Source organism: Takifugu flavidus, chromosome 9, assembly GCF_003711565.1.
Source record: "Takifugu flavidus isolate HTHZ2018 chromosome 9, ASM371156v2, whole genome shotgun sequence".
NCBI classification, from domain to species: Eukaryota; Metazoa; Chordata; class Actinopteri; order Tetraodontiformes; family Tetraodontidae; genus Takifugu; species Takifugu flavidus.
The window spans coordinates 329281-350812 of NC_079528.1; the positions used below are offsets into that span (position 1 = coordinate 329281).

Consider the following 21532-nt stretch of genomic DNA (forward strand, 5'->3'; position numbering starts at 1 on the left):
CTTTGATTTATCAGGGAAATTTTATTAATGTTTTGTAAATGTTTCATATGACACTTAACGTGCCATCCCAGTTTTTACATCGTCATGGAAATTATGTATTTTATTTAAGCAGCCTGTATGATTTATGTAGTTCATGTTTTTCTTTTTTTTATTATTATTCTTATTATTTTTCAGTTGATACACCGATTGATTTCCAAGTAATGAAGTGTTTTACCAAAGTGACTGTGAACTTGTAACTTTCGATACAGTTGAATTATTTTTCTTAAGAAAAGAAAATATATCTATATATTGAGCAAGGTGGGGCATACATCTCATTGTTTCAGTTACTGTCATTCTCAACAGCAACGTTGTATCAATAAAAATGTTTCAAAAAAGAAAGCGTGACCTTCTCTCACTGGGATCGCCCACTGCTCCACTTCTCTGGGGGTTCTCTTTGCCAGCAGAACCAGGATTTATGCCACAGTGATGCACAAATGTGTTAGTTTAACGGGCTGACGCCAACATGACGGTGACACAAAGCTTCCGTCCTGAAACGGGGGCAACTCGTCCTCCTTCCATCATTGTTCTGGACTAATCTCCTGACTGCTCTTCATTTTTGGGCTTTTTCCTCCTCTTCCTTCCTGCATCCTCTGCTAATGGTTTGGCTTCTCTACTGCACTCTGCACACACTGTATGGATTCTTGAACGGGTCTTCTCCGGCCGTCTCAGCTCTCTGTCTTCTGCTCCGCAGGTCAGCGTTGTGCAGGAGACCGCTCCTCCTTCTGCCGCATGGAGGTGCTGAAGCGCCACTGCTCCCTGCCCGATTTCCAGCGCATGTGCTGCAAGTCCTGCAGCGATGTCACCAACTCGCCCGGAGGATCCATTCCTATTCGACCCAGGGTCACATCTCCACCAACGTCCACCAGCTTCATCGGCCTTCTCTTCACTTCTGTCCATACCACTGTCCCTCCATGGACCGTCTCTCATTCCACCCCTCCCCCACTAACATCTACACCAGTTATCACCACAACAGCTTCCATTAACACGTCGGTCCTCCCCATGGCATTTTCCACACCAGGTAGCCCAGTCCTGACCACCTCCCAGCCTCTGCATCTGCCTGCCCCAGACACAGATGTTACCACAGATCCATACAGTAACACAGTTAGCCCAACAACATCTGGTGCCATTGTTGCCACCCTTCTCCCAACAAGGACAACTCCGTCCATAACAGAACAAACCCCAGTCAAATCTAAGCCCAAAAAGAGTATTCCACCAAAGAAGACCAAATACATAAAGCCACCAAAGATCAACACCAAGAAGGATAACGCTCTCAAAAACACAACTAGAAATGATCTACCAAAGACCAAACCCAAAAAGAAAACTAATGATCTCACAAGGAATCACAACCAAGAAGAAACAGTTACTGAAAAACCACCAGCTAACGGTACTCCTAAAAAGTCTACTCCAGCTAACGGTACTCCTAAAAAGTCAACTCCAGCCAACGGTACTCCTAAAAAGTCTACTCCAGCCAACGGTACTCCTAAAAAGTCTACTCCAGCTAATGGTTCTCCTAAAAAGTCTACTCCAGCCAACGCTACTCCTAAAAAGCCAGTTTCAAAAAAACCTTTACACAAAAAGGCTCCACCAAAGACCAAACCCAAAAAGGACATTCAACCAAAGAGCAATACTAAAAAGCCAGTCCAGGCAAAGAAAAATCTGCCAAAGAAGCCAAACTCTGAGTCCAAGAAGAGCCAAAACTCAGAAACTAGTTCTAACCAGACGAAGGCCATTGACAAAAAGATGAATCCACAAAATCAAACACTTGAAACAACAACTTTGCCCTATCAATTCCAGCCCTTCACTCTAGAGCCAGACGCAATAACAGAACACTTGTCTTCAACAGTTCCATCCAGCACCAGAGTACCTCTGACACCTGTGGACATTGGCTCCAGTGAGGACCCGACCACACGTGCACATACTCCTCTGTGGTACCTCAGGGCTGCGACTACGACACCCAGCAGTTTTGGTGATGCAACAACAACCCAAAGAGAAGATGCAAACATGTCAAGTGGAACTATTCCACATATTGACGTCCCAATCAGCAACAGTGGTGACATCCCAGTAACTAGTGGGGCCATCCTCAGCGGTGATGACATGACAGGGTCCTTCAGCAATGTGGCCATGATCAGCGACACCATGGTCCTGCAGGACGGCCTCACCATGGTGATCCCGACCATCAGCAGCGAGGATATGATGGACGTCCCCTCCTCGCCCTGGCTGGACCAGTCTGAATTCATCCTCGTCAACAACCCAGTCCCCACGTCGCTGTCGGACCACGCCACTGTCGCCCCGACAACGGCGACACGCACGGTCAACCCGGTGACGCAAAGACCTCGGCGAAGGCCAGACGAGACCGACAACAATCTAATCGACATCTATAACAAGAACACAGGCGTAGACGGTGACGTTTCCCAGAACAACCTGATCCCAAAACACCGGGTGAACCTCAGAGAGAGAACCAAGAACAAACGTATTCAAGAGCTCCTGGAGGAGAAGAGGAACTTTCTCCTGAGGATGAAGAGAGGCCACGCAGCATGACGGGTCTCCTCGTTCCAAGCCGCACGGACTGTTGGGAACCCCGTTTAGACCGTCTCAGCTGAGGACCTCAGGGCGACCCTGGTGCCCAGGACGGACTGCAGAGAACATCATGGCCGAACGGAACAACTGCCTCGGGCAAAGAAAAGCACAGGGGTTTAAATATGCGTAGTTTCATTTTATGCTTTTATTCCCTAAGCTGTTCATTCCAGGCATAACAAGGATGTAAATAGTTACTTTATGAAACGATGCCCCCTGTTGGCATTTCAGGATAAAACCACAAAATCCAGCCCTACTGCTGCTCTTTGCCCTGCTAGCAGATGCTAATCAGCTCGTGGTAACCGCTATTACAGGACAAAATCGTGCAAACACTATCAATACATCCTATAGACTGGATATGATGCAATAAATGCTGGGTGCTATGCAATCAAAGGTTTAGCTTTTGGTCATATTGTGGAAAAAAAGGTGCTTTTTTTTAAAGGAATTTATGTTTCTTTAAGCTGGATAGACATGCAAAGCATGACAATGATCTATGAACTAGCTTTTTTATATCGTCTTTTCCAATTTTGCAGAAATGTTGCTAATATATATTCAGTTAAGTACATAGTAGTTACTAGTTATAAGTGTTTTTAAAACAAACAAAGCTTTTTATATTAAGAGAAACTCTGAGGGACAGTTTGATTTTCTAAATGTTTATGTAGCAGAACCTATGGATCTTTCTGTACGATATCTGTACATATGAAGAAGAACTTAATGTGTAATATTTATTAAAGCTTAAGTGCTTTTGGTAATGTGCAAATTAACCGTGTTTTGTAACTGATTGGCACGCCGTCATCGGATTTAGACCTCACGCCACTGCAAAATTCAATCAGTCACTTCATCAACTCCCTGTTTGCTCCACTTTTAAATGAATTTTCTATATTAAGCCACGTGTAGCGTGATGATGTAATGTCTGGAACATTGGCGTGGCTCCCTTTAAAGCGTCAGCCCTCATTTCATTGCCTTTATTTTTTAAAATCTTGACAGACTGAGAATAGCAAGTTCAGCACATGAGTCTCTGATCTTATTCCCCAAATAGAAGCTGGCCGATCGCTCAAATGGAGGAGGAGATGGTGAAGATGTATTTGTTTTTGGGTTGAGCCTGAATGGTTTCACTAAACATCAGGTTCCTGTAGAGCCGATCTTGTGGGTAGAGCCTCATTTCAGCCCCTCTCTAATCATCTCTACAGGAGAGGAACAAGCTCCATGGTTGTCTCTAAAGCATACAGGTGCGTCACAGAGGGTCGTAAGAATAATAGATTACCGGTAGGTTCTCATCAGCAGTGGAATGTAGGGCATTGGCCAGTAAGTGTCTCGTAATATTTCCTCTGTGCTATAAACCTACAAAAGCGCAGGAGGGCGAAACAGACACGATGTCTCCTTAGTCCACATTTTTTTTAAATGTCATATTTGGCTAATATTGTTGCTCCTGCTCCTCGGTGCAGATTACCCCACTCAGCAGCAGCTTAGCTCATATTCTCCACATGTTGGCACGTTTCATGTCGTTTTTTTCCCCTTCTTCCATAAATTCAATGTGAACTACAGCCCATTGTGGTGCACGTTGTTTTCCCAGCATGCACACGGATGAATACATTAAAAGGGAAGAAAAACCACTTAATGGCACGTGTAACTGTGACCTGTGTGAGACAAATTTAGCTCCTCGTGACTCAGAGACTAGAAAGCCATAAAAATCCAAGAATCTTTTTATAGCTTGATATGATGCAGTGTTCAAAGGAAATCATAATAATCACTATAATAATTAAAAGAATCATTATAATTATGAAAACAACAAAAGGGGGGTTGATACTCCACTGACTGACGCACAAGCGCACGCTTTGTGCAGGTGCACGTCTCACATCGTGTCCATCGTGTGTCCTGAAACCTCCGGGATTTCTCCAATTTATTTTCTATTCAGTCTCTTTTATCTGGTGGTTAAAGGTTTGTGAAAGTGTCCAAATGCAGCAGTTGAGGAGGAGAAGAATAAAGAGTCCAGAAACAGTCAGACAGAGCAGCTGAATGCTGCTTCAGGAGGTGCAGAGTTAAAACAGTGCTTATTACATGGGAATAGGTAATAGAGACCAGATGACCTGTTCCTAGAATGACCCCGGGGGAAGGGAGGGGGGCAGAATGAAAAAAAACACCATAACATATATTATTTTCTAAATTGTGTTGCTTAGTATTGATATCCACGTGACAATAATTGTCCTATATGCTGAGAAAGTGCAGAAATTCAGCTTTGAGAGGCCGAATATATTTTATTATTAACTCATTCCTCCGGCTCCTCCTGCAGGTTTGCTGTGGACACTATAAATGTTGTAAACAGAAGTGTGAGTCCGGGGCATAAATCCCTTTATTATGCTCGGGCTTCCAAAGGTCAGCGGTCCTGTGACTCTGTGTTTGAACCAGAAACACGAGCAAAATCCTGACACTCACACGTTTAACGCTCACATGTTTCTCTGATTCGACGCACATGAGCGCGTTCCCTGTCAGCTGGCTCAAATGCTTTAATTTACGTCTTTCCTTCTCACATCTAAGCTCTAATAGCATTCTCTCTCTCTCTCTCTCCCTCTCTCCTCTCTCCTCTCTCTCTCTCTCCCTCTCTCGCTCTCTTCTCCTCTCTTTCTTTCTCCATCAAGACAGCGAGCCAATGACAGTGCTGGAGTTCAGGAAATGGATGGTGTGTCTATTTTTAGATCCAGAGAAGGAGGGCAAACCAAAAGTGAGCTATGGATAGAGAGAACGAGGGAGGGCGGGATGTGAGGAGATGTTAAATCTACAGTCTATTGCCGCCTCTGGTCAGAGGCAGCTGGATCGCTCGCGGAGCAGCAGCATCACTGGCAGGAGAGACGGCAGCGTAAATTAGACCCACTCTGGGCAGCAGAGAATTTGGAGGCTGTGAGAGCAGAAGAAGAGAAAAAGAGGACCGGCTGGATTCATCAGAGGTGAGTCTGGATGCACAGTTGTGCATGAAGGTGTCAGGGAGTTTGTGTGTGGAGCTCGGAGCCGCTGCTGTAAAACAGCCATTCCAGCCCTGTAAACAAAGGTCTGGTCTAAATTTAGCCGTGGCTACACCTTGGAAGAAAGGCTGGCATTTTTGGGTTTGGCTGGCTCTATTTTTGGCCCGGAGGTTGAGATTAAAATACATCACGGGCGAAGAACTCAGGGTTCTTACAATATTGGGCAACTCGCCATCGGGAAAATACAAGCAGACGCATTCTGCGGCTTTACACGACTGAGGTGTCTTTAAAAATAGGCGTCTATTTCTGCAGCTTTGCTGGGACTGTTGGTGTTTTTGAGCTGTTTGCGCCTCCAAAGTAAGCAGCAGAGGAGGAGGAGGAGGAGAGGCTCATATAGGCGAGAGGAGACAACATATGACTGATGGGCGCAAACTTGTGATGGGGGGGATGGACTGCCTGAACATTCAAGCCTCTAACCTGGATTTAGACACACACACATCTGACGTGCCAAATATTTGAGTCTGCGTTTGTTTTGATGTTCCATCAGCCATGCGTCCACGATCCCAACTGCTGTCCAAGAGGAGGCTGCTGCTGCCCACCATCAGAGAGGGCACGGAGGAGTCGGTGAGGGATCTGAACGAGGCCAACACGCTCCACATCGCCGCTCACGCCCAGGCCGTGACCTCTGAGGACTACCTGCTTTCCATCTGCCACCTCGCCCACCCCACCTTCCCCATCAGGGAGGTTTCCCCCACCAGCAGACGCTCACGACAGGTCGATGCAACCAACCGGAGGCTGCGTCCGACCCGTCTGGGCTCTCCGACAGACGAGTCTGAGCGCCCCGTCCAGCGGGAGGATGAGAGGGAGCCGGGCGGCAGTCTGGTGTTCGGCAACTCCGACCCTCTTGAGTATATTTACGGACACCAGGAGGCCCTCTCCGGGGGCGTGATTGTTGAGGGGAAGTTTGTGAAGCCGCGCGGCAGCCTGTGGGAGGGTCGCCCCCGCTCCAGGGCCCACAGCATCCCCCGTGCTCTAAGTCCTGACCTCCCACGCCAGCGCAAGAACAGCACCCCCGAGCTGCACAGCAACGCCTCACTTTCACAGAGCTCCCCGAAACACAGCGTGGCCCGGGCAGAGGCCAGGAGGGCAGGAGACAGAGGGCCGCAGGATCCAAACAAACAGTCCCTCATCTCTCAGTGGATCTCTGAATGCAGGTCGGCGTGGAGAGAGGCACGTGCACGGGCCTGCATGCTGCCCGCCATCGCTGAGGTTTAGAAAGACCAAATGGACAGAAGCCCTCAGCAAATGATCTCAGTCTTTTGTTCGTTCAGTGCATGACACATTGACGTTAATACAGATAGATGTGTAATATGCAGATATAAGAAGTGATTTATTACAGATTGTTTAAAAAAAAAGAGGGGCGTTGTTACCTGTGCTTGCTGTATGCTGGTGATTATGTAAAAGTCACAAAAAAACAGACAATACCTGCAAAATCCTCTTTTTTTTTGTTACCTTCCAGTGTTTTTGTGATCCGATTGTGAATCAATTAAATTCATTTTTGATAATCTTGAAGGAGCAGAATTGTTTTTCCTGTTGTCAGTCAGCCCTGTTCTGTGCCTGCGTGAATCCTTGGAAAATGAACTCCATTCTCGCCTCTGCTGGTGCCAGCCAGTGGCGTTTCCATGGTAACTGTGGTGGTATCCTTTCACCGGTAAACACGAGGGTGGAGAGACACGGGCTGAGAGGAAGATAACACAGCTGAGGTCTAAACAGGCGGGACTCCGGTGGTGCTGTTGTTTTTGCACGGCCTGCATGACACAATGACATGCTGGGAAATTACAGTACAGTCAAAAATGACTTAATGTCATTTAACCAGCTGAATTAAACTGAATGAAATTTGGGGGAGGACACGATGGACAGTACTCCGCAGAGATTACTAAGGATAAAATGTATCAAACCTGACCTGGTATAGATGGAAAACTCCCCTTCATGACGTAATGGCGACCCAGGATGTAATGCCACTGATTGAACACTAGAGGGCAGCCTAAAACCAACCGCTCCCCCAGCCAAAACTCCAGAATCACACAAATGGTCAAGTTGACAGTAACTCTGGCTCCACAGATGCATTGTCGGGGTCTCTGGTTGAGGCTGAAGGGGGTGGGGGTGACTTCTTCTGGAATGGCCTTAATGCCACAAGACCCACGTCCACCAACAGGAACAGCAAGACGGCAGCAAATGTCACGGGTCCACATCCTGAAAGGTTACGGCTCTTTCAGTTCTTTTTAGGACTGACACCAAATCAGGAGTGGCTTTAATGATGTGGCTTGTTTGCCCTCACACACACCTACGCACACACACATGCATGCACTTATTTCATAGAGAGAGAAGTTATGTATTGTCACGTGAAGAAATCTTCTGTGGATGGAAACTTCTATGCTGCCGTTACCTTTTCACACTTACATTCACACAGGAAAGATGGGGTCTGATTTTAACTAGCCTGACATTTAAAAGAAGAAAGCATTTTTAGATATTTATCATGCTTATCAAAAACAGCATCAGAAGAATATTACATTAAAAGCTGAGCTAAACCAGATTTTAGATCCTTTGACTTTTTCACATGCTGGAAATAAAGAAAAACCTAAACATTGCACTGGCATCAGCCTTCTGTCACTTTTCTCTCAGGAATTTCTTTATTCAACCCTAACTTGCCCTTAGTGCTGTGGTCTATGTTAGCCCCAGGGGGCTCCTGACCCCCCTGACAAAGATGTCTGAAGATACCTGGAAATGTCCACTGATGGCCACGTCAGGTCACCACTCAGCTGTTAAATTGATATTTAGCTAGGACATATCAGGTGTTCTATATTCATTTATCTTCAAATTTAGGAAAAAACACACAAAACCAAGAGGAATTTTGAAAGTTCTGAAAACCTGACTGCTCTGTAAACTTTTCCCCCCTCCAGCTCATGCAAATCAAAGTGAAATGGGAAGCGAAACCAGAAAGGATGAGGACGCGCTGTTGAAATTTGTCTGATTAATCCTCCACGCTCACAGCTTCCTTTAATTTGTGGCGACATAAGATAATGTTTATAAATCACGTGGCGTCGGTAAACCCCTGGACAAAGCTGCACTGACTTCCTCCATCCTGTCTCCTGGCAGCCTGCCACCTCTCCTTTGTGTTTGAGCAGGGTTAACAGTGCTGGTGGTTGCTGGTTCAGTCCACAGAGCCATCAAATATCAATGGGAGGGAAATGAACCTTGTTTGTAGGTTGGGATTAGAACAGAGCCTTGACCGTGACCGGTGTCGATCCCATATTTTTAAGGTTTCGTTTTCCTGGCGAACTGGGCAGTTTCAAAGAAGTCCTCCTGGCCGGTGCCTGAATTTAGATTCAGTTCCTTTCACTAGTGCATGGAAGCCCCCGTCGGCTCCTAAATTAGCTCAGCGTGTTTGTGGCAGAGTTTTGCTGACACCAGTCTTACATCAGGTTTTCAATAAATTTCAGCATTTCTCCAGCAACAGTAGTTCCTCTGCAGTAAGTGAAAGGAAAAAAGGGAACATCGGGTTGTATTTCAGTCATAATTATGACCACCGGCAGGTAAATGAGGCCGTGGTGGACCCTTGTGGCCACCGCAGTGGTCAGTATCCATCCGAAGTGGTTCCGAGGAGGGAAGGAGGGTGACCCGGTGACAGGGTCATGGGGGCCAAGGCGGGGGGATGTGAATTATTGGTGTTATTCTTTTCTCTTTTGGGGTCTTTAAGGCTTAATAATGGCTGTCAGTTGTTTTGCTTTCTCCAGTTCCCTAAATTAATGCTTGTTTTCCTCACAAAGTGATGCAATCAGCTGAACTGAGACCAGAGGCACAAACACCGTTTAACTTTGTCTTCTGCTAAAATGTTTCTCTGGTCTCAGCTGTAAGTGATAAGGTTAGTGATCACTACCCCCCCGGCCCACACCCCCACCCCCACACACATGCACACTCAGCAGCCAGTAACTCAGACCAGTGTTTTTGTGTGATTAGTTGCCGTAAACGTTAAAGGTGTTAACCACTGCCGTGCTCAGCATCACATGCAACCGCCCCCGTGCGGCCTCCAAGTCTGAGACGACTTCACACGTGTTGACATTCACACCATCATTTTCCGAACCTGTTTGGCTTAAACGTCACGTATGATATCGGGGCTGTTAGCAGAGACTTTTACTCTTTTTACTGTTGGAAAGCCGACGTTTAGCGATCTGAACGTTCCCACAATAACTGGAAAACTTTGGTAAATTCTCAGAAAATGGCCAAGGAACAAAGAATTCAATCTGGCAATGTTCCCAATGCCGGTATATCATACCATACCATATTATAGTATACCATATAGTATACCATACAATACCATACTATAGTATAGTATACCATACAATACCATACTATAATATACCATATTATATCATACCATACCATATGATAGTATACCATATACTATACCATACAATACCATACTATACTATACTATACCATACAATACCATACTATATATACCATATTATATCATACCATACCATATTATAGTATACCATATAGTATACCATACAATACCATACTATAGTATATTATACCATACAATACCATACTATAATATACCATATTACAGTATACCATACAATACCATACCATACCATATTATACCTACATAGTATACCATACAATACCATACTATAGTATAGTATACCATACAATACCATACTATAATATACCATATTATATCATACCATACCATATTATAGTATACCATATTATACCATACCATATTATAGTATACCATACTACCATAATACCATACCATACCATACTATACCATACCATATTATCCATACCATACCATATATATTATACCATATATACTATATTCTGGTATACCATACCATATTATACCATATTATAGTATACCATACAATACCATACCATATTATAGTATATTTATATATAGTATAGTATATAATATAATTCAATTTCCTTTGGGGATGAATAAAGTACATCTTGAATCTTGACTACCATACCATATTATAGTATACCATATAGTATATACCATACAATACCATTATAGTATAGTATACCATACAATAACATACTATAATATACCATATTATATCATACCATACCATATTATAGTATACCATACAATACCATACTATAGTATAGTATACCATACAATACCATACTATAATATACCATATTATATCATACCATACCATATTATAGTATACCATACAATACCATACCATACCATATTATACCATACCATATAGTATACCATACAATACCATACTATAGTATAGTATACCATACAATACCATACTATAATATACCATATTATATCATACCATACCATATTATAGTATACCATATAGTATACCATACCATATTATAGTATACCATACAATACCATACCACATTATACCATACCATACCATATTATATTATACCATATAATACTATATTCTGGTATACCATACAATACCATACCATATTATAGTATATTTATATATAGTATAGTATATAATATAATTCAATTTCCCTTTGGGGATGAATAAAGTACATCTTGAATCTTGACTACCATACCATATTATAGTATACCATACAATACCATACAATACAATACTATACTGTACTATACTATACCATACCATACCATACCATACCATACCATACCATACTATACTATACTATACTATACTATTCTATACAGTACTATGAGCTGCTTGCGGGGGTCTTTGCTCTCTGGCAGCTTTTCTACTCATCGATGTGATCCAAATGTCACTTTTAAAAAATAATGATATAATAATTAATTTGTGCTACAAAACGGCATCATTAAAGGCTAAACTTAAATGTCAGTTAATCATTTGGCCATGGAGGCCAGCTTGGATTTAGTCATGAGCTTTCAGGTTTCACTTTCTAGTAGAGAGATTTGCCGTCCTGAACGGAAGCGGTGACGTGGGCAGTGTGGAAATCTGGGGGTTATTTAAGGAGCCTTTCAATCTGTGCTCATCACTCCGCTCCTCCAACAGCCAGACAACTTTGGGTTCTCCTCCACTGAATCAGAGCTTCGATCCAACATGTCCGGCATCATCAGGCTGATTCTGCTCCTCACCCTCGCAGTCTGCATCTCTGAGGCTCAGCGTAAGGGCTTCCGCTGTTGTTCTGCATTATTTACCTGCATTGCTGTACCACATGTACAGAGGAACACTCTTCTAACGCCTCTCTGTCTCTCCCCCCTTTAGTGCACAACATTGAAAGCTGTCTTTGTCAGAATGTCAGTCCAACATTGGTGGGGGGCCGCAACAACATCAAGGAAATCCAGATCTACCGCGAGACCACCTTCTGCACCCGAGTGGAGATTCAGTAAGTTCACAGTCGAATCGGACTGAAGACTCATTTAGGCTGATTATGTCTCAGTTTGAATCAGTCAGACTTTAGTTATCGGGCACTTTTCATATGATTGAAACATAACTTTACGGTGCTTTACGCCATAAAAGCAGACAAAGCAAAGCAAAAGTAAAACCCAGTTATACACACACACACACACACACACACACACGCGCACACACACACACACAGGTACACTTTCTCGTCTGTATAGAGCTTAAAAGATTTTTTTTTTTCCTCCTCACACGAGTTCTGTCTAAAACTCTCCCTGTCTGATCCTGCAGAGTCACCATGAAAAATGCCTCCGCTATTGCCTGGACCCCAGCAAGAAGGTGTCCAAAATCCTGAGCAAAATCATGTGAGTGGATTGAGGCTGTAGAACTGACTCCCACGCCACGGCGCTGGTGTTGATGTTTCTGTCCATCTCTGTGTTCCAGGACGAAATAGGGGAGTCTGACGTCAGCTGAGGTCACTTCCGCCTCTTACGGCGGCAGCTCGACACTGGAGAACCTCTGATCAAGAACAAGCTGGCAGAAGAGGGCACTTTAGATACAAGATCACAAACATATCTTGGGTTTTTTTCTATATTTATGCCAGCATAGAAATTATTTAATGAGTTTTCTTTTTTAAGTTGTGAAATATTAGTCACATCACTTTGTGTCTACTTTTATTTTTATAATAAAACAGTGAAAAACACCAGTTTTGTGTGCAAGTGCGTATGTACTTTGGGGTTTCTCCAATAAATACTCAAAATAACATGGTAACATCAGTAAAGGCCTATTAAGACCGAGTGATTATTAAAGATAAGATGTTTTTATTCCTTGGTAGCAGGAGACCGATAGAATTGAGTGTTTGGCTGTTATAGTATACCTTACAATACAATACTATACTGTACTATAATATAAAATATCATACCATACTATACTATATTATACTATACTATACTATACTATACTACTATACTATACTATACTACTATACTATACTATACCATACCATACCATACCATACCATACCATACCATACCATACCATACTATACTATACTATACTATTCTATACAGTACTATGAGCTGCTTGCGGGGGTCTTTGCTCTCTGGCAGCTTTTCTACTCATAGATGTGATCCAAATGTCACTTTTAAAAAATAATGATATAATAATTAATTTGTGCTACAAAACGGCATCATTAAAGGCTAAACTTAAATGTCAGTTAATCATTTGGCCATTGAGGCCAGCTTGGATTTAGTCATGAGCTTTCAGGTTTCACTTTCTAGTGGAGAGATTTGCCGTCCTGAACGGAAGAGGTGACGTGGGCAGTGTGGAAATCTGGGGGTTATTTAAGGAGCCTTTCAATCTGTGCTCATCACTCCGCTCCTCCAACAGCCAGACAACTTTGGGTTCTCCTCCACTGAATCAGAGCTTCGATCCAACATGTCCGGCATCATCAGGCTGATTCTGCTCCTCACCCTCGCAGTCTGCATCTCTGAGGCTCAGCGTAAGGGCTTCCGCTGTTGTTCTGCATTATTTACCTGCATTGCTGTACCACATGTACAGAGGAACACTCTTCTAACGCCTCTCTGTCTCTCCCCCCTTTAGTGCACAACACTGAAAGCTGTCTTTGTCAGAATGTCAGTCCAACATTGGTGGGGGGCCGCAACAACATCAAGGAAATCCAGATCTACCGCGAGACCACCTTCTGCACCCGAGTGGAGATTCAGTAAGTTCACAGTCGAATCGGACTGAAGACTCATTTAGGCTGATTATGTCTCAGTTTGAATCAGTCAGACTTTAGTTATCGGGCACTTTTCATATGATTGAAACATAACTTTACGGTGCTTTACGCCATAAAAGCAGACAAAGCAAAGCAAAAGTAAAACCCAGTTATACACACACACACACATGGTACACTTTCTCGTCTGTATAGAGCTTAAAAGATTTTTTTTTTTCCTCCTCACACGAGTTCTGTCTAAAACTCTCCCTGTCTGATCCTGCAGAGTCACCATGAAAAATGGCCTCCGCTATTGCCTGGACCCCAGCAAGGTGTCCAAAATCCTGAGCAAAATCATGTGAGTGGATTGAGGCTGTAGAACTGACTCCCACGCCACGGCGCTGGTGTTGATGTTTCTGTCCATCTCTGTTCCAGGAGGAAATAGGGAAGTCTGACGTCAGCTGAGGTCACTTCCGCCGCTGACGGCGGCAGCTCAACACTGGAGAACCTCTGATCAAGAACAAGCTGGCAGAAGAGGGCACTTTAGATACAAGATCACAAACATATCTTGGGTTTTTTTCTATATTTATGCCAGCATAGAAATTATTTAATGAGTTTTCTTTTTTAAGTTGTGAAATATTAGTCACATCACTTTGTGTCTACTTTTATTTTTATAATAAAACAGTGAAAAACACCAGTTTTGTGTGCAAGTGCGTATGTACTTTGGGGTTTCTCCAATAAATACTCAAAATAACATGGTAACATCAGTAAAGGCCTATTAAGACCGACTGATTATTAAAGATAAGATGTTTTTATTCCTTGGTAGCAGGAGACCGATAGAATTGAGTGTTTGGCTGTTATAGTATACCTTACAATACAATACTATACTGTACTATAATATAAAATATCATACCATACTATACTATACTATATTATATTATACTATATTATACTATACTATACTATACTATACTATACTATACTATACTATACTATACTATACTATACTATACTATACTATACTATACTATACCATACCATACCATACCATACCATACCATACCATACTATACTATACTATACTATACTATACTATACTATACTATACAGTACTATGAGCTGCTTGCGGGGGTCTTTGCTCTCTGGCAGCTTTTCTACTCATAGATGTGATCCAAATGTCACTTTTAAAAAATAATGATATAATAATTAATTTGTGCTACAAAACGGCATCATTAAAGGCTAAACTTAAATGTCAGTTAATCATTTGGCCATTGAGGCCAGCTTGGATTTAGTCATGAGCTTTCAGGTTTCACTTTCTAGTGGAGAGATTTGCCGTCCTGAACGGAAGAGGTGACGTGGGCAGTGTGGAAATCTGGGGGTTATTTAAGGAGCCTTTCAATCTGTGCTCATCACTCCGCTCCTCCAACAGCCAGACAACTTTGGGTTCTCCTCCACTGAATCAGAGCTTCGATCCAACATGTCCGGCATCATCAGGCTGATTCTGCTCCTCACCCTCGCAGTCTGCATCTCTGAGGCTCAGCGTAAGGGCTTCCGCTGTTGTTCTGCATTATTTACCTGCATTGCTGTACCACATGTACAGAGGAACACTCTTCTAACGCCTCTCTGTCTCTCCCCCCTTTAGTGCACAACATTGAAAGCTGTCTTTGTCAGAATGTCAGTCCAACATTGGTGGGGGGCCGCAACAACATCAAGGAAATCCAGATCTACCGCGAGACCACATTCTGCACCCGAGTGGAGATTCAGTAAGTTCACAGTCAAATCGGACTGAAGACTCATTTAGGCTGATTATGTCTCAGTTTGAATCAGTCAGACTTTAGTTATCGGGCACTTTTCATATGATTGAAACATAACTTTACGGTGCTTTACGCCATAAAAGCAGACAAAGCAAAGCAAAAGTAAAACCCAGTTATACACACACACACACACACACACACACGCGCACACACACACACGGTACACTTTCTCGTCTGTATAGAGCTTAAAAGATTTTTTTTTTCCTCCTCACACGAGTTCTGTCTAAAACTCTCCCTGTCTGATCCTGCAGAGTCACCATGAAAAATGGCCTCCGCTATTGCCTGGACCCCAGCAAGAAGGTGTCCAAAATCCTGAGCAGAATCATGTGAGTGGATTGAGGCTGTAGAACTGACTCCCACGCCACGGCGCTGGTGTTGATGTTTCTGTCCATCTCTGTTCCAGGAGGAAATAGGGAAGTCTGACGTCAGCTGAGGTCACTTCCGCCTCTTACGGCGGCAGCTCGACACTGGAGAACCTCTGATCAAGAACAAGCTGGCAGAAGAGGGCACTTTAGATACAAGATCACAAACATATCTTGGGTTTTTTTCTATATTTATGCCAGCATAGAAATTATTTAATGAGTTTTCTTTTTTAAGTTGTGAAATATTAGTCACATCACTTTGTGTCTACTTTTATTTTTATAATAAAACAGTGAAAAACACCAGTTGTGTGTGCAAGTGCGTATGTACTTTGGGGTTTCTCCAATAAATACTCAAAATAACATGGTAACATCAGTAAAGGCCTATTAAGACCGACTGATTATTAAAGATAAGATGTTTTTATTCCTTGGTAGCAGGAGACCGATAGAATTGAGTGTTTGGCTGTTATAGTATACCATACAATACCATACAATACAATACTATACTGTACTATACTATACAATACCATACCATACTATACTATACTATACTATACTATACATACTATACTATACTATACTATACTATACTATACTATACATACTATACTATACTATACCATACCATACCATACCATACCATACCATACTATACTATACTATACTATACTATTCTATACAGTACTATGAGCTGCTTGCGGGGGTCTTTGCTCTCTGGCAGCTTTTCTACTCATAGATGTGATCCAAATGTCACTTTTAAAAAATAATGATATAATAATTAATTTGTGCTACAAAACGGCATCATTAAAGGCTAAACTTAAATGTCAGTTAATAATTTGGCCATGGAGGCCAGCTTGGATTTAGTCATGAGCTTTCAGGTTTCACTTTCTAGTGGAGAGATTTGCCGTCCTGAACGGAAGAGGTGACGTGGGCAGTGTGGAAATCTGGGGGTTATTTAAGGAGCCTTTCAATCTGTGCTCATCACTCCGCTCCTCCAACAGCCAGACAACTTTGGGTTCTCCTCCACTGAATCAGAGCTTCGATCCAACATGTCCGGCATCATCAGGCTGATTCTGCTCCTCACCCTCGCAGTCTGCATCTCTGAGGCTCAGCGTAAGGGCTTCCGCTGTTGTTCTGCATTATTTACCTGCATTGCTGTACCACATGTACAGAGGAACACTCTTCTAACGCCTCTCTGTCTCTCCCCCCTTTAGTGCACAACACTGAAAGCTGTCTTTGTCAGAATGTCAGTCCAACATTGGTGGGGGGCCGCAACAACATCAAGGACATCCAGATCTACCGCGAGACCACCTTCTGCACCCGAGTGGAGATTCAGTAAGTTCACAGTCGAATCGGACTGAAGACTCATTTAGGCTGATTATGTCTCAGTTTGAATCAGTCAGACTTTAGTTATCGGGCACTTTTCATATGATTGAAACATAACTTTACGGTGCTTTACGCCATAAAAGCAGACAAAGCAAAGCAAAAGTAAAACCCAGTTATACACACACACACACACAAACGATACACTTTCTCGTCTGTATAGAGCTTAAAAGATTTTTTTTTTCCTCCTCACACGAGTTCTGTCTAAAACTCTCCCTGTCTGATCCTGCAGAGTCACCATGAAAAATGGCCGCCGCTATTGCCTGGACCCCAGCAAGAAGGTGTCCAAAATCCTGAGCAGAATCATGTGAGTGGATTGAGGCTGTAGAACTGACTCCCACGCCACGGCGCTGGTGTTGATGTTTCTGTCCATCTCTGTTCCAGGAGGAAATAGGGAAGTCTGACGTCAGCTGAGGTCACTTCCGCCGCTTACGGCGGCAGCTCGACACTGGAGAACCTCTGATCAAGAACAAGCTGGCAGAAGAGGGCACTTTAGATACAAGATCACAAACATATCTTGGGTTTTTTTCTATATTTATGCCAGCATAGAAATTATTTAATGAGTTTTCTTTTTTAAGTTGTGAAATATTAGTCACATCACTTTGTGTCTACTTTTATTTTTATAATAAAACAGTGAAAAACACCAGTTTGTGTGCAAGTGCGTATGTACTTTGGGGTTTCTCCAATAAATACTCAAAATAACATGGTAACATCAGTAAAGGCCTATTAAGACCGACTGATTATTAAAGATAAGATGTTTTTATTCCTTGGTAGCAGGAGACCGATAGAATTGAGTGTTTGGCTGTTATAGTATACCATACAATACCATACAATACTATACTATACTGTACTATACTATACAATACCATACTATACTATACTATATTATACTATATTATACTATACTATACTATACTATACTATACTATACTATACTATACTATACCATACCATACCATACCATACCATACCATACTATACTATACTATACTATACTATTCTATACAGTACTATGAGCTGCTTGCGGGGGTCTTTGCTCTCTGGCAGCTTTTCTACTCATAGATGTGATCCAAATGTCACTTTTAAAAAATAATGATATAATAATTAATTTGTGCTACAAAACGGCATCATTAAAGGCTAAACTTAAATGTCAGTTAATAATTTGGCCATGGAGGCCAGCTTGGATTTAGTCATGAGCTTTCAGGTTTCACTTTCTAGTGGAGAGATTTGCCGTCCTGAACGGAAGAGGTGACGTGGGCAGTGTGGAAATCTGGGGGTTATTTAAGGAGCCTTTCAATCTGTGCTCATCACTCCGCTCCTCCAACAGCCAGACAACTTTGGGTTCTCCTCCACTGAATCAGAGCTTCGATCCAACATGTCCGGCATCATCAGGCTGATTCTGCTCCTCACCCTCGCAGTCTGCATCTCTGAGGCTCAGCGTAAGGGCTTCCGCTGTTGTTCTGCATTATTTACCTGCATTGCTGTACCACATGTACAGAGGAACACTCTTCTAACGCCTCTCTGTCTCTCCCCCCTTTAGTGCACAACACTGAAAGCTGTCTTTGTCAGAATGTCAGTCCAACATTGGTGGGGGGCCGCAACAACATCAAGGACATCCAGATCTACCGCGAGACCACCTTCTGCACCCGAGTGGAGATTCAGTAAGTTCACAGTCGAATCGGACTGAAGACTCATTTAGGCTGATTATGTCTCAGTTTGAATCAGTCAGACTTTAGTTATCGGGCACTTTTCATATGATTGAAACATAACTTTACGGTGCTTTACGCCATAAAAGCAGACAAAGCAAAGCAAAAGTAAAACCCAGTTATACACACACACACACACAAACGATACACTTTCTCGTCTGTATAGAGCTTAAAAGATTTTTTTTTTCCTCCTCACACGAGTTCTGTCTAAAACTCTCCCTGTCTGATCCTGCAGAGTCACCATGAAAAATGGCCGCCGCTATTGCCTGGACCCCAGCAAGAAGGTGTCCAAAATCCTGAGCAAATCATGTGAGTGGATTGAGGCTGTAGAACTGACTCCCACGCCACGGCGCTGGTGTTGATGTTTCTGTCCATCTCTGTTCCAGGAGGAAATAGGGAAGTCTGACGTCAGCTGAGGTCACTTCCGCCGCTTACGGCGGCAGCTCGACACTGGAGAACCTCTGATCAAGAACAAGCTGGCAGAAGAGGGCACTTTAGATACAAGATCACAAACATATCTTGGGTTTTTTTCTATATTTATGCCAGCATAGAAATTATTTAATGAGTTTTCTTTTTTAAGTTGTGAAATATTAGTCACATCACTTTGTGTCTACTTTTATTTTTATAATAAAACAGTGAAAAACACCAGTTTTGTGTGCAAGTGCGTATGTACTTTGGGGTTTCTCCAATAAATACTCAAAATAACATGGTAACATCAGTAAAGGCCTATTAAGACCGAGTGATTATTAAAGATAAGATGTTTTTATTCCTTGGTAGCAGGAGACCGATAGAATTGAGTGTTTGGCTGTTATAGTATACCATACAATACCATACAATACAATACTATACTGTACTATACTATACAATACCATACTATACTATACTATATTACACTATATTATACTATACTATACTATACTATACCATACCATACCATACCATACCATACCATACCATACCATACTATACTATACTATACTATACTATACAGTACTATGAGCTGCTTGCGGGGGTCTTTGCTCTCTGGCAGCTTTTCTACTCATAGATGTGATCCAAATGTCACTTTTAAAAAATAATGATATAATAATTAATTTGTGCTACAAAACGGCATCATTAAAGGCTAAACTTAAATGTCAGTTAATAATTTGGCCATGGAGGCCAGCTTGGATTTAGTCATGAGCTTTCAGGTTTCACTTTCTAGTGGAGAGATTTGCCGTCCTGAACGGAAGCGGTGACGTGGGCAGTGTGGAAATCTGGGGGTTATTTAAGGAGCCTTTCAATCTGTGCTCATCACTCCGCTCCTCCAACAGCCAGACAACTTTGGGTTCTCCTCCACTGAATCAGAGCTTCGATCCAACATGTCCGGCATCATCAGGCTGATTCTGCTCCTCACCCTCGCAGTCTGCATCTCTGAGGCTCAGCGTAAGGGCTTCCGCTGTTGTTCTGCATTATTTACCTGCATTGCTGTACCACATGTACAGAGGAACACTCTTCTAACGCCTCTCTGTCTCTCCCCCCTTTAGTGCACAACACTGAAAGCTGTCTTTGTCAGAATGTCAGTCCAACATTGGTGGGGGGCCGCAACAACATCAAGGACATCCAGATCTACCGCGAGACCACCTTCTGCACCCGAGTGGAGATTCAGTAAGTTCACAGTCGAATCGGACTGAAGACTCATTTAGGCTGATTATGTCTCAGTTTGAATCAGTCAGACTTTAGTTATCGGGCACTTTTCATATGATTGAAACATAACTTTACGGTGCTTTACGCCATAAAAGCAGACAAAGCAAAGCAAAAGTAAAACCCAGTTATACACACACACACACACACGCGCACACACACGCGCGCACACACACACACACACACACACGATACACTTTCTCGTCTGTATAGAGCTTAAAAGATTATTTTTTCCTCCTCACACGAGTTCTGTCTAAAACTCTCCCTGTCTGATCCTGCAGAGTCACCATGAAAAATGGCCTCCGCTATTGCCTGGACCCCAGCAAGGTGTCCAAAATCCTGAGCAGAATCATGTGAGTGGATTGAGGCTGTAGAACTGACTCCCACGCCACGGCGCTGGTGTTGATGTTCTGATGATGTTTGTGTTCTGTCCATCTCTGTTCCAGGAGGAAATAGGGAAGTCTGACGTCAGCTGAGGTCACTTCCGCCGCTTACGGCGGCAGCTCGACACTGGAGAACCTCTGATCAAGAACAAGCTGGCAGAAGAGGGCACTTTAGATACAAGATCACAAACATATCTTGGGTTTTTTTCTATATTTATGCCAGCATAGAAATTATTTAATGAGTTTTCTTTTTTAAGTTGTGAAATATTAGTCACATCACTTTGTGTCTACTTTTATTTTTATAATAAAACAGTGAAAAACACCAGTTTTGTGTGCAAGTGCGTATGTACTTTGGGGTTTCTCCAATAAATACTCAAAATAACATGGTAACATCAGTAAAGGCCTATTAAGACCGACTGATTATTAAAGATAAGATGTTTTTATTCCTTGGTAGCAGGAGACCGATAGAATTGAGTGTTTGGCTGTTATTGGACTTATTATCTCCCCCAAGGAGGTTGTGTGATA

The 21532-nt window shown here is 42.7% G+C and overlaps 7 protein-coding genes across 10 annotated transcripts in view; all 7 read left to right on the forward strand.

Annotated features, from left to right (window-relative positions):
* LOC130531189 (A disintegrin and metalloproteinase with thrombospondin motifs 2-like) overlaps positions 1-3373 on the forward strand; it is a 77024-nt gene extending 73651 nt beyond the window's left edge. For all 3 annotated transcript variants that reach the window (XM_057043046.1, XM_057043044.1, XM_057043045.1), the window contains one exon: positions 731-3373. In XM_057043046.1, coding sequence (XP_056899026.1) covers positions 731-2577 — 1847 coding nt within the window. In that variant the 3' untranslated portion in view covers positions 2578-3373. The remainder of the gene's footprint in view (positions 1-730) is intronic.
* A 1896-nt stretch (positions 3374-5269) lies between these two features.
* On the forward strand, positions 5270-7142 carry si:dkeyp-72g9.4 (uncharacterized). Its single transcript, XM_057043048.1, has 2 exons — positions 5270-5555; positions 6118-7142. The coding sequence occupies exon 2, from the start codon at positions 6120-6122 to the stop codon at positions 6843-6845; it is 726 nt and encodes a 241-aa protein (XP_056899028.1). The 5' UTR covers positions 5270-5555; positions 6118-6119; the 3' UTR covers positions 6846-7142.
* A 6158-nt stretch (positions 7143-13300) lies between these two features.
* On the forward strand, positions 13301-14379 carry LOC130531759 (platelet basic protein-like). Its single transcript, XM_057043877.1, has 4 exons — positions 13301-13469; positions 13571-13691; positions 13969-14040; positions 14118-14379. Exons 1-4 carry the CDS (start codon positions 13406-13408, stop codon positions 14125-14127), a joined length of 267 nt encoding a protein of 88 aa, XP_056899857.1. The 5' UTR covers positions 13301-13405; the 3' UTR covers positions 14128-14379.
* A 447-nt stretch (positions 14380-14826) lies between these two features.
* Positions 14827-16161, forward strand: LOC130531757 (platelet basic protein-like). Of its 2 annotated transcripts, none has more exons than XM_057043876.1 (4): positions 14827-15223; positions 15325-15445; positions 15748-15822; positions 15910-16161. In XM_057043876.1, exons 1-4 carry the CDS (start codon positions 15160-15162, stop codon positions 15917-15919), a joined length of 270 nt encoding a protein of 89 aa, XP_056899856.1. In that variant the 5' UTR covers positions 14827-15159; the 3' UTR covers positions 15920-16161. The 2 variants fall into 2 exon arrangements, with proteins under 2 accessions (XP_056899856.1, XP_056899855.1); XM_057043875.1 differs by having other exon boundaries at positions 14833-15223; positions 15900-16161.
* Positions 16162-16734: 573 nt separating this feature from the next.
* LOC130531178 (platelet basic protein-like) lies at positions 16735-17884 on the forward strand. The gene is made up of 4 exons (XM_057043023.1): positions 16735-16968; positions 17070-17190; positions 17471-17545; positions 17623-17884. The coding sequence occupies exons 1-4, from the start codon at positions 16905-16907 to the stop codon at positions 17630-17632; spliced, it is 270 nt and encodes an 89-aa protein (XP_056899003.1). The 5' UTR covers positions 16735-16904; the 3' UTR covers positions 17633-17884.
* A 559-nt stretch (positions 17885-18443) lies between these two features.
* LOC130531878 (platelet basic protein-like) lies at positions 18444-19360 on the forward strand. The gene is made up of 4 exons (XM_057044054.1): positions 18444-18677; positions 18779-18899; positions 19180-19270; positions 19331-19360. The coding sequence occupies exons 1-4, from the start codon at positions 18614-18616 to the stop codon at positions 19358-19360; spliced, it is 306 nt and encodes a 101-aa protein (XP_056900034.1). The 5' UTR covers positions 18444-18613.
* An 851-nt stretch (positions 19361-20211) lies between these two features.
* On the forward strand, positions 20212-21332 carry LOC130530892 (platelet basic protein-like). Its single transcript, XM_057042429.1, has 4 exons — positions 20212-20366; positions 20468-20588; positions 20906-20977; positions 21071-21332. The coding sequence occupies exons 1-4, from the start codon at positions 20303-20305 to the stop codon at positions 21078-21080; spliced, it is 267 nt and encodes an 88-aa protein (XP_056898409.1). The 5' UTR covers positions 20212-20302; the 3' UTR covers positions 21081-21332.
* The last annotated feature ends 200 nt before the right edge of the window (positions 21333-21532 follow it).

Coding starts and splice junctions, on each gene's coding strand:
- LOC130531178 (XM_057043023.1), top strand. CDS start 16,905: ATGTCCGGCATCATCAGGCTGATTCTGCTCCTCACCCTCGCAGTCTGC. Junction 16,969..17,069: donor CTGCATCTCTGAGGCTCAGC/GTAAGGGCTTCC, acceptor TCCCCCCTTTAG/TGCACAACACTGAAAGCTGT. Junction 17,191..17,470: donor TGCACCCGAGTGGAGATTCA/GTAAGTTCACAG, acceptor CTGATCCTGCAG/AGTCACCATGAAAAATGGCC.
- LOC130531878 (XM_057044054.1), top strand. CDS start 18,614: ATGTCCGGCATCATCAGGCTGATTCTGCTCCTCACCCTCGCAGTCTGC. Junction 18,678..18,778: donor CTGCATCTCTGAGGCTCAGC/GTAAGGGCTTCC, acceptor TCCCCCCTTTAG/TGCACAACACTGAAAGCTGT. Junction 19,271..19,330: donor CATGTGAGTGGATTGAGGCT/GTAGAACTGACT, acceptor TCTCTGTTCCAG/GAGGAAATAGGGAAGTCTGA.
- LOC130531757 (XM_057043876.1), top strand. CDS start 15,160: ATGTCCGGCATCATCAGGCTGATTCTGCTCCTCACCCTCGCAGTCTGC. Junction 15,224..15,324: donor CTGCATCTCTGAGGCTCAGC/GTAAGGGCTTCC, acceptor TCCCCCCTTTAG/TGCACAACATTGAAAGCTGT. Junction 15,446..15,747: donor TGCACCCGAGTGGAGATTCA/GTAAGTTCACAG, acceptor CTGATCCTGCAG/AGTCACCATGAAAAATGGCC.
- LOC130530892 (XM_057042429.1), top strand. CDS start 20,303: ATGTCCGGCATCATCAGGCTGATTCTGCTCCTCACCCTCGCAGTCTGC. Junction 20,367..20,467: donor CTGCATCTCTGAGGCTCAGC/GTAAGGGCTTCC, acceptor TCCCCCCTTTAG/TGCACAACACTGAAAGCTGT. Junction 20,589..20,905: donor TGCACCCGAGTGGAGATTCA/GTAAGTTCACAG, acceptor CTGATCCTGCAG/AGTCACCATGAAAAATGGCC.
- LOC130531759 (XM_057043877.1), top strand. CDS start 13,406: ATGTCCGGCATCATCAGGCTGATTCTGCTCCTCACCCTCGCAGTCTGC. Junction 13,470..13,570: donor CTGCATCTCTGAGGCTCAGC/GTAAGGGCTTCC, acceptor TCCCCCCTTTAG/TGCACAACACTGAAAGCTGT. Junction 13,692..13,968: donor TGCACCCGAGTGGAGATTCA/GTAAGTTCACAG, acceptor CTGATCCTGCAG/AGTCACCATGAAAAATGGCC.
- si:dkeyp-72g9.4 (XM_057043048.1), top strand. CDS start 6,120: ATGCGTCCACGATCCCAACTGCTGTCCAAGAGGAGGCTGCTGCTGCCC.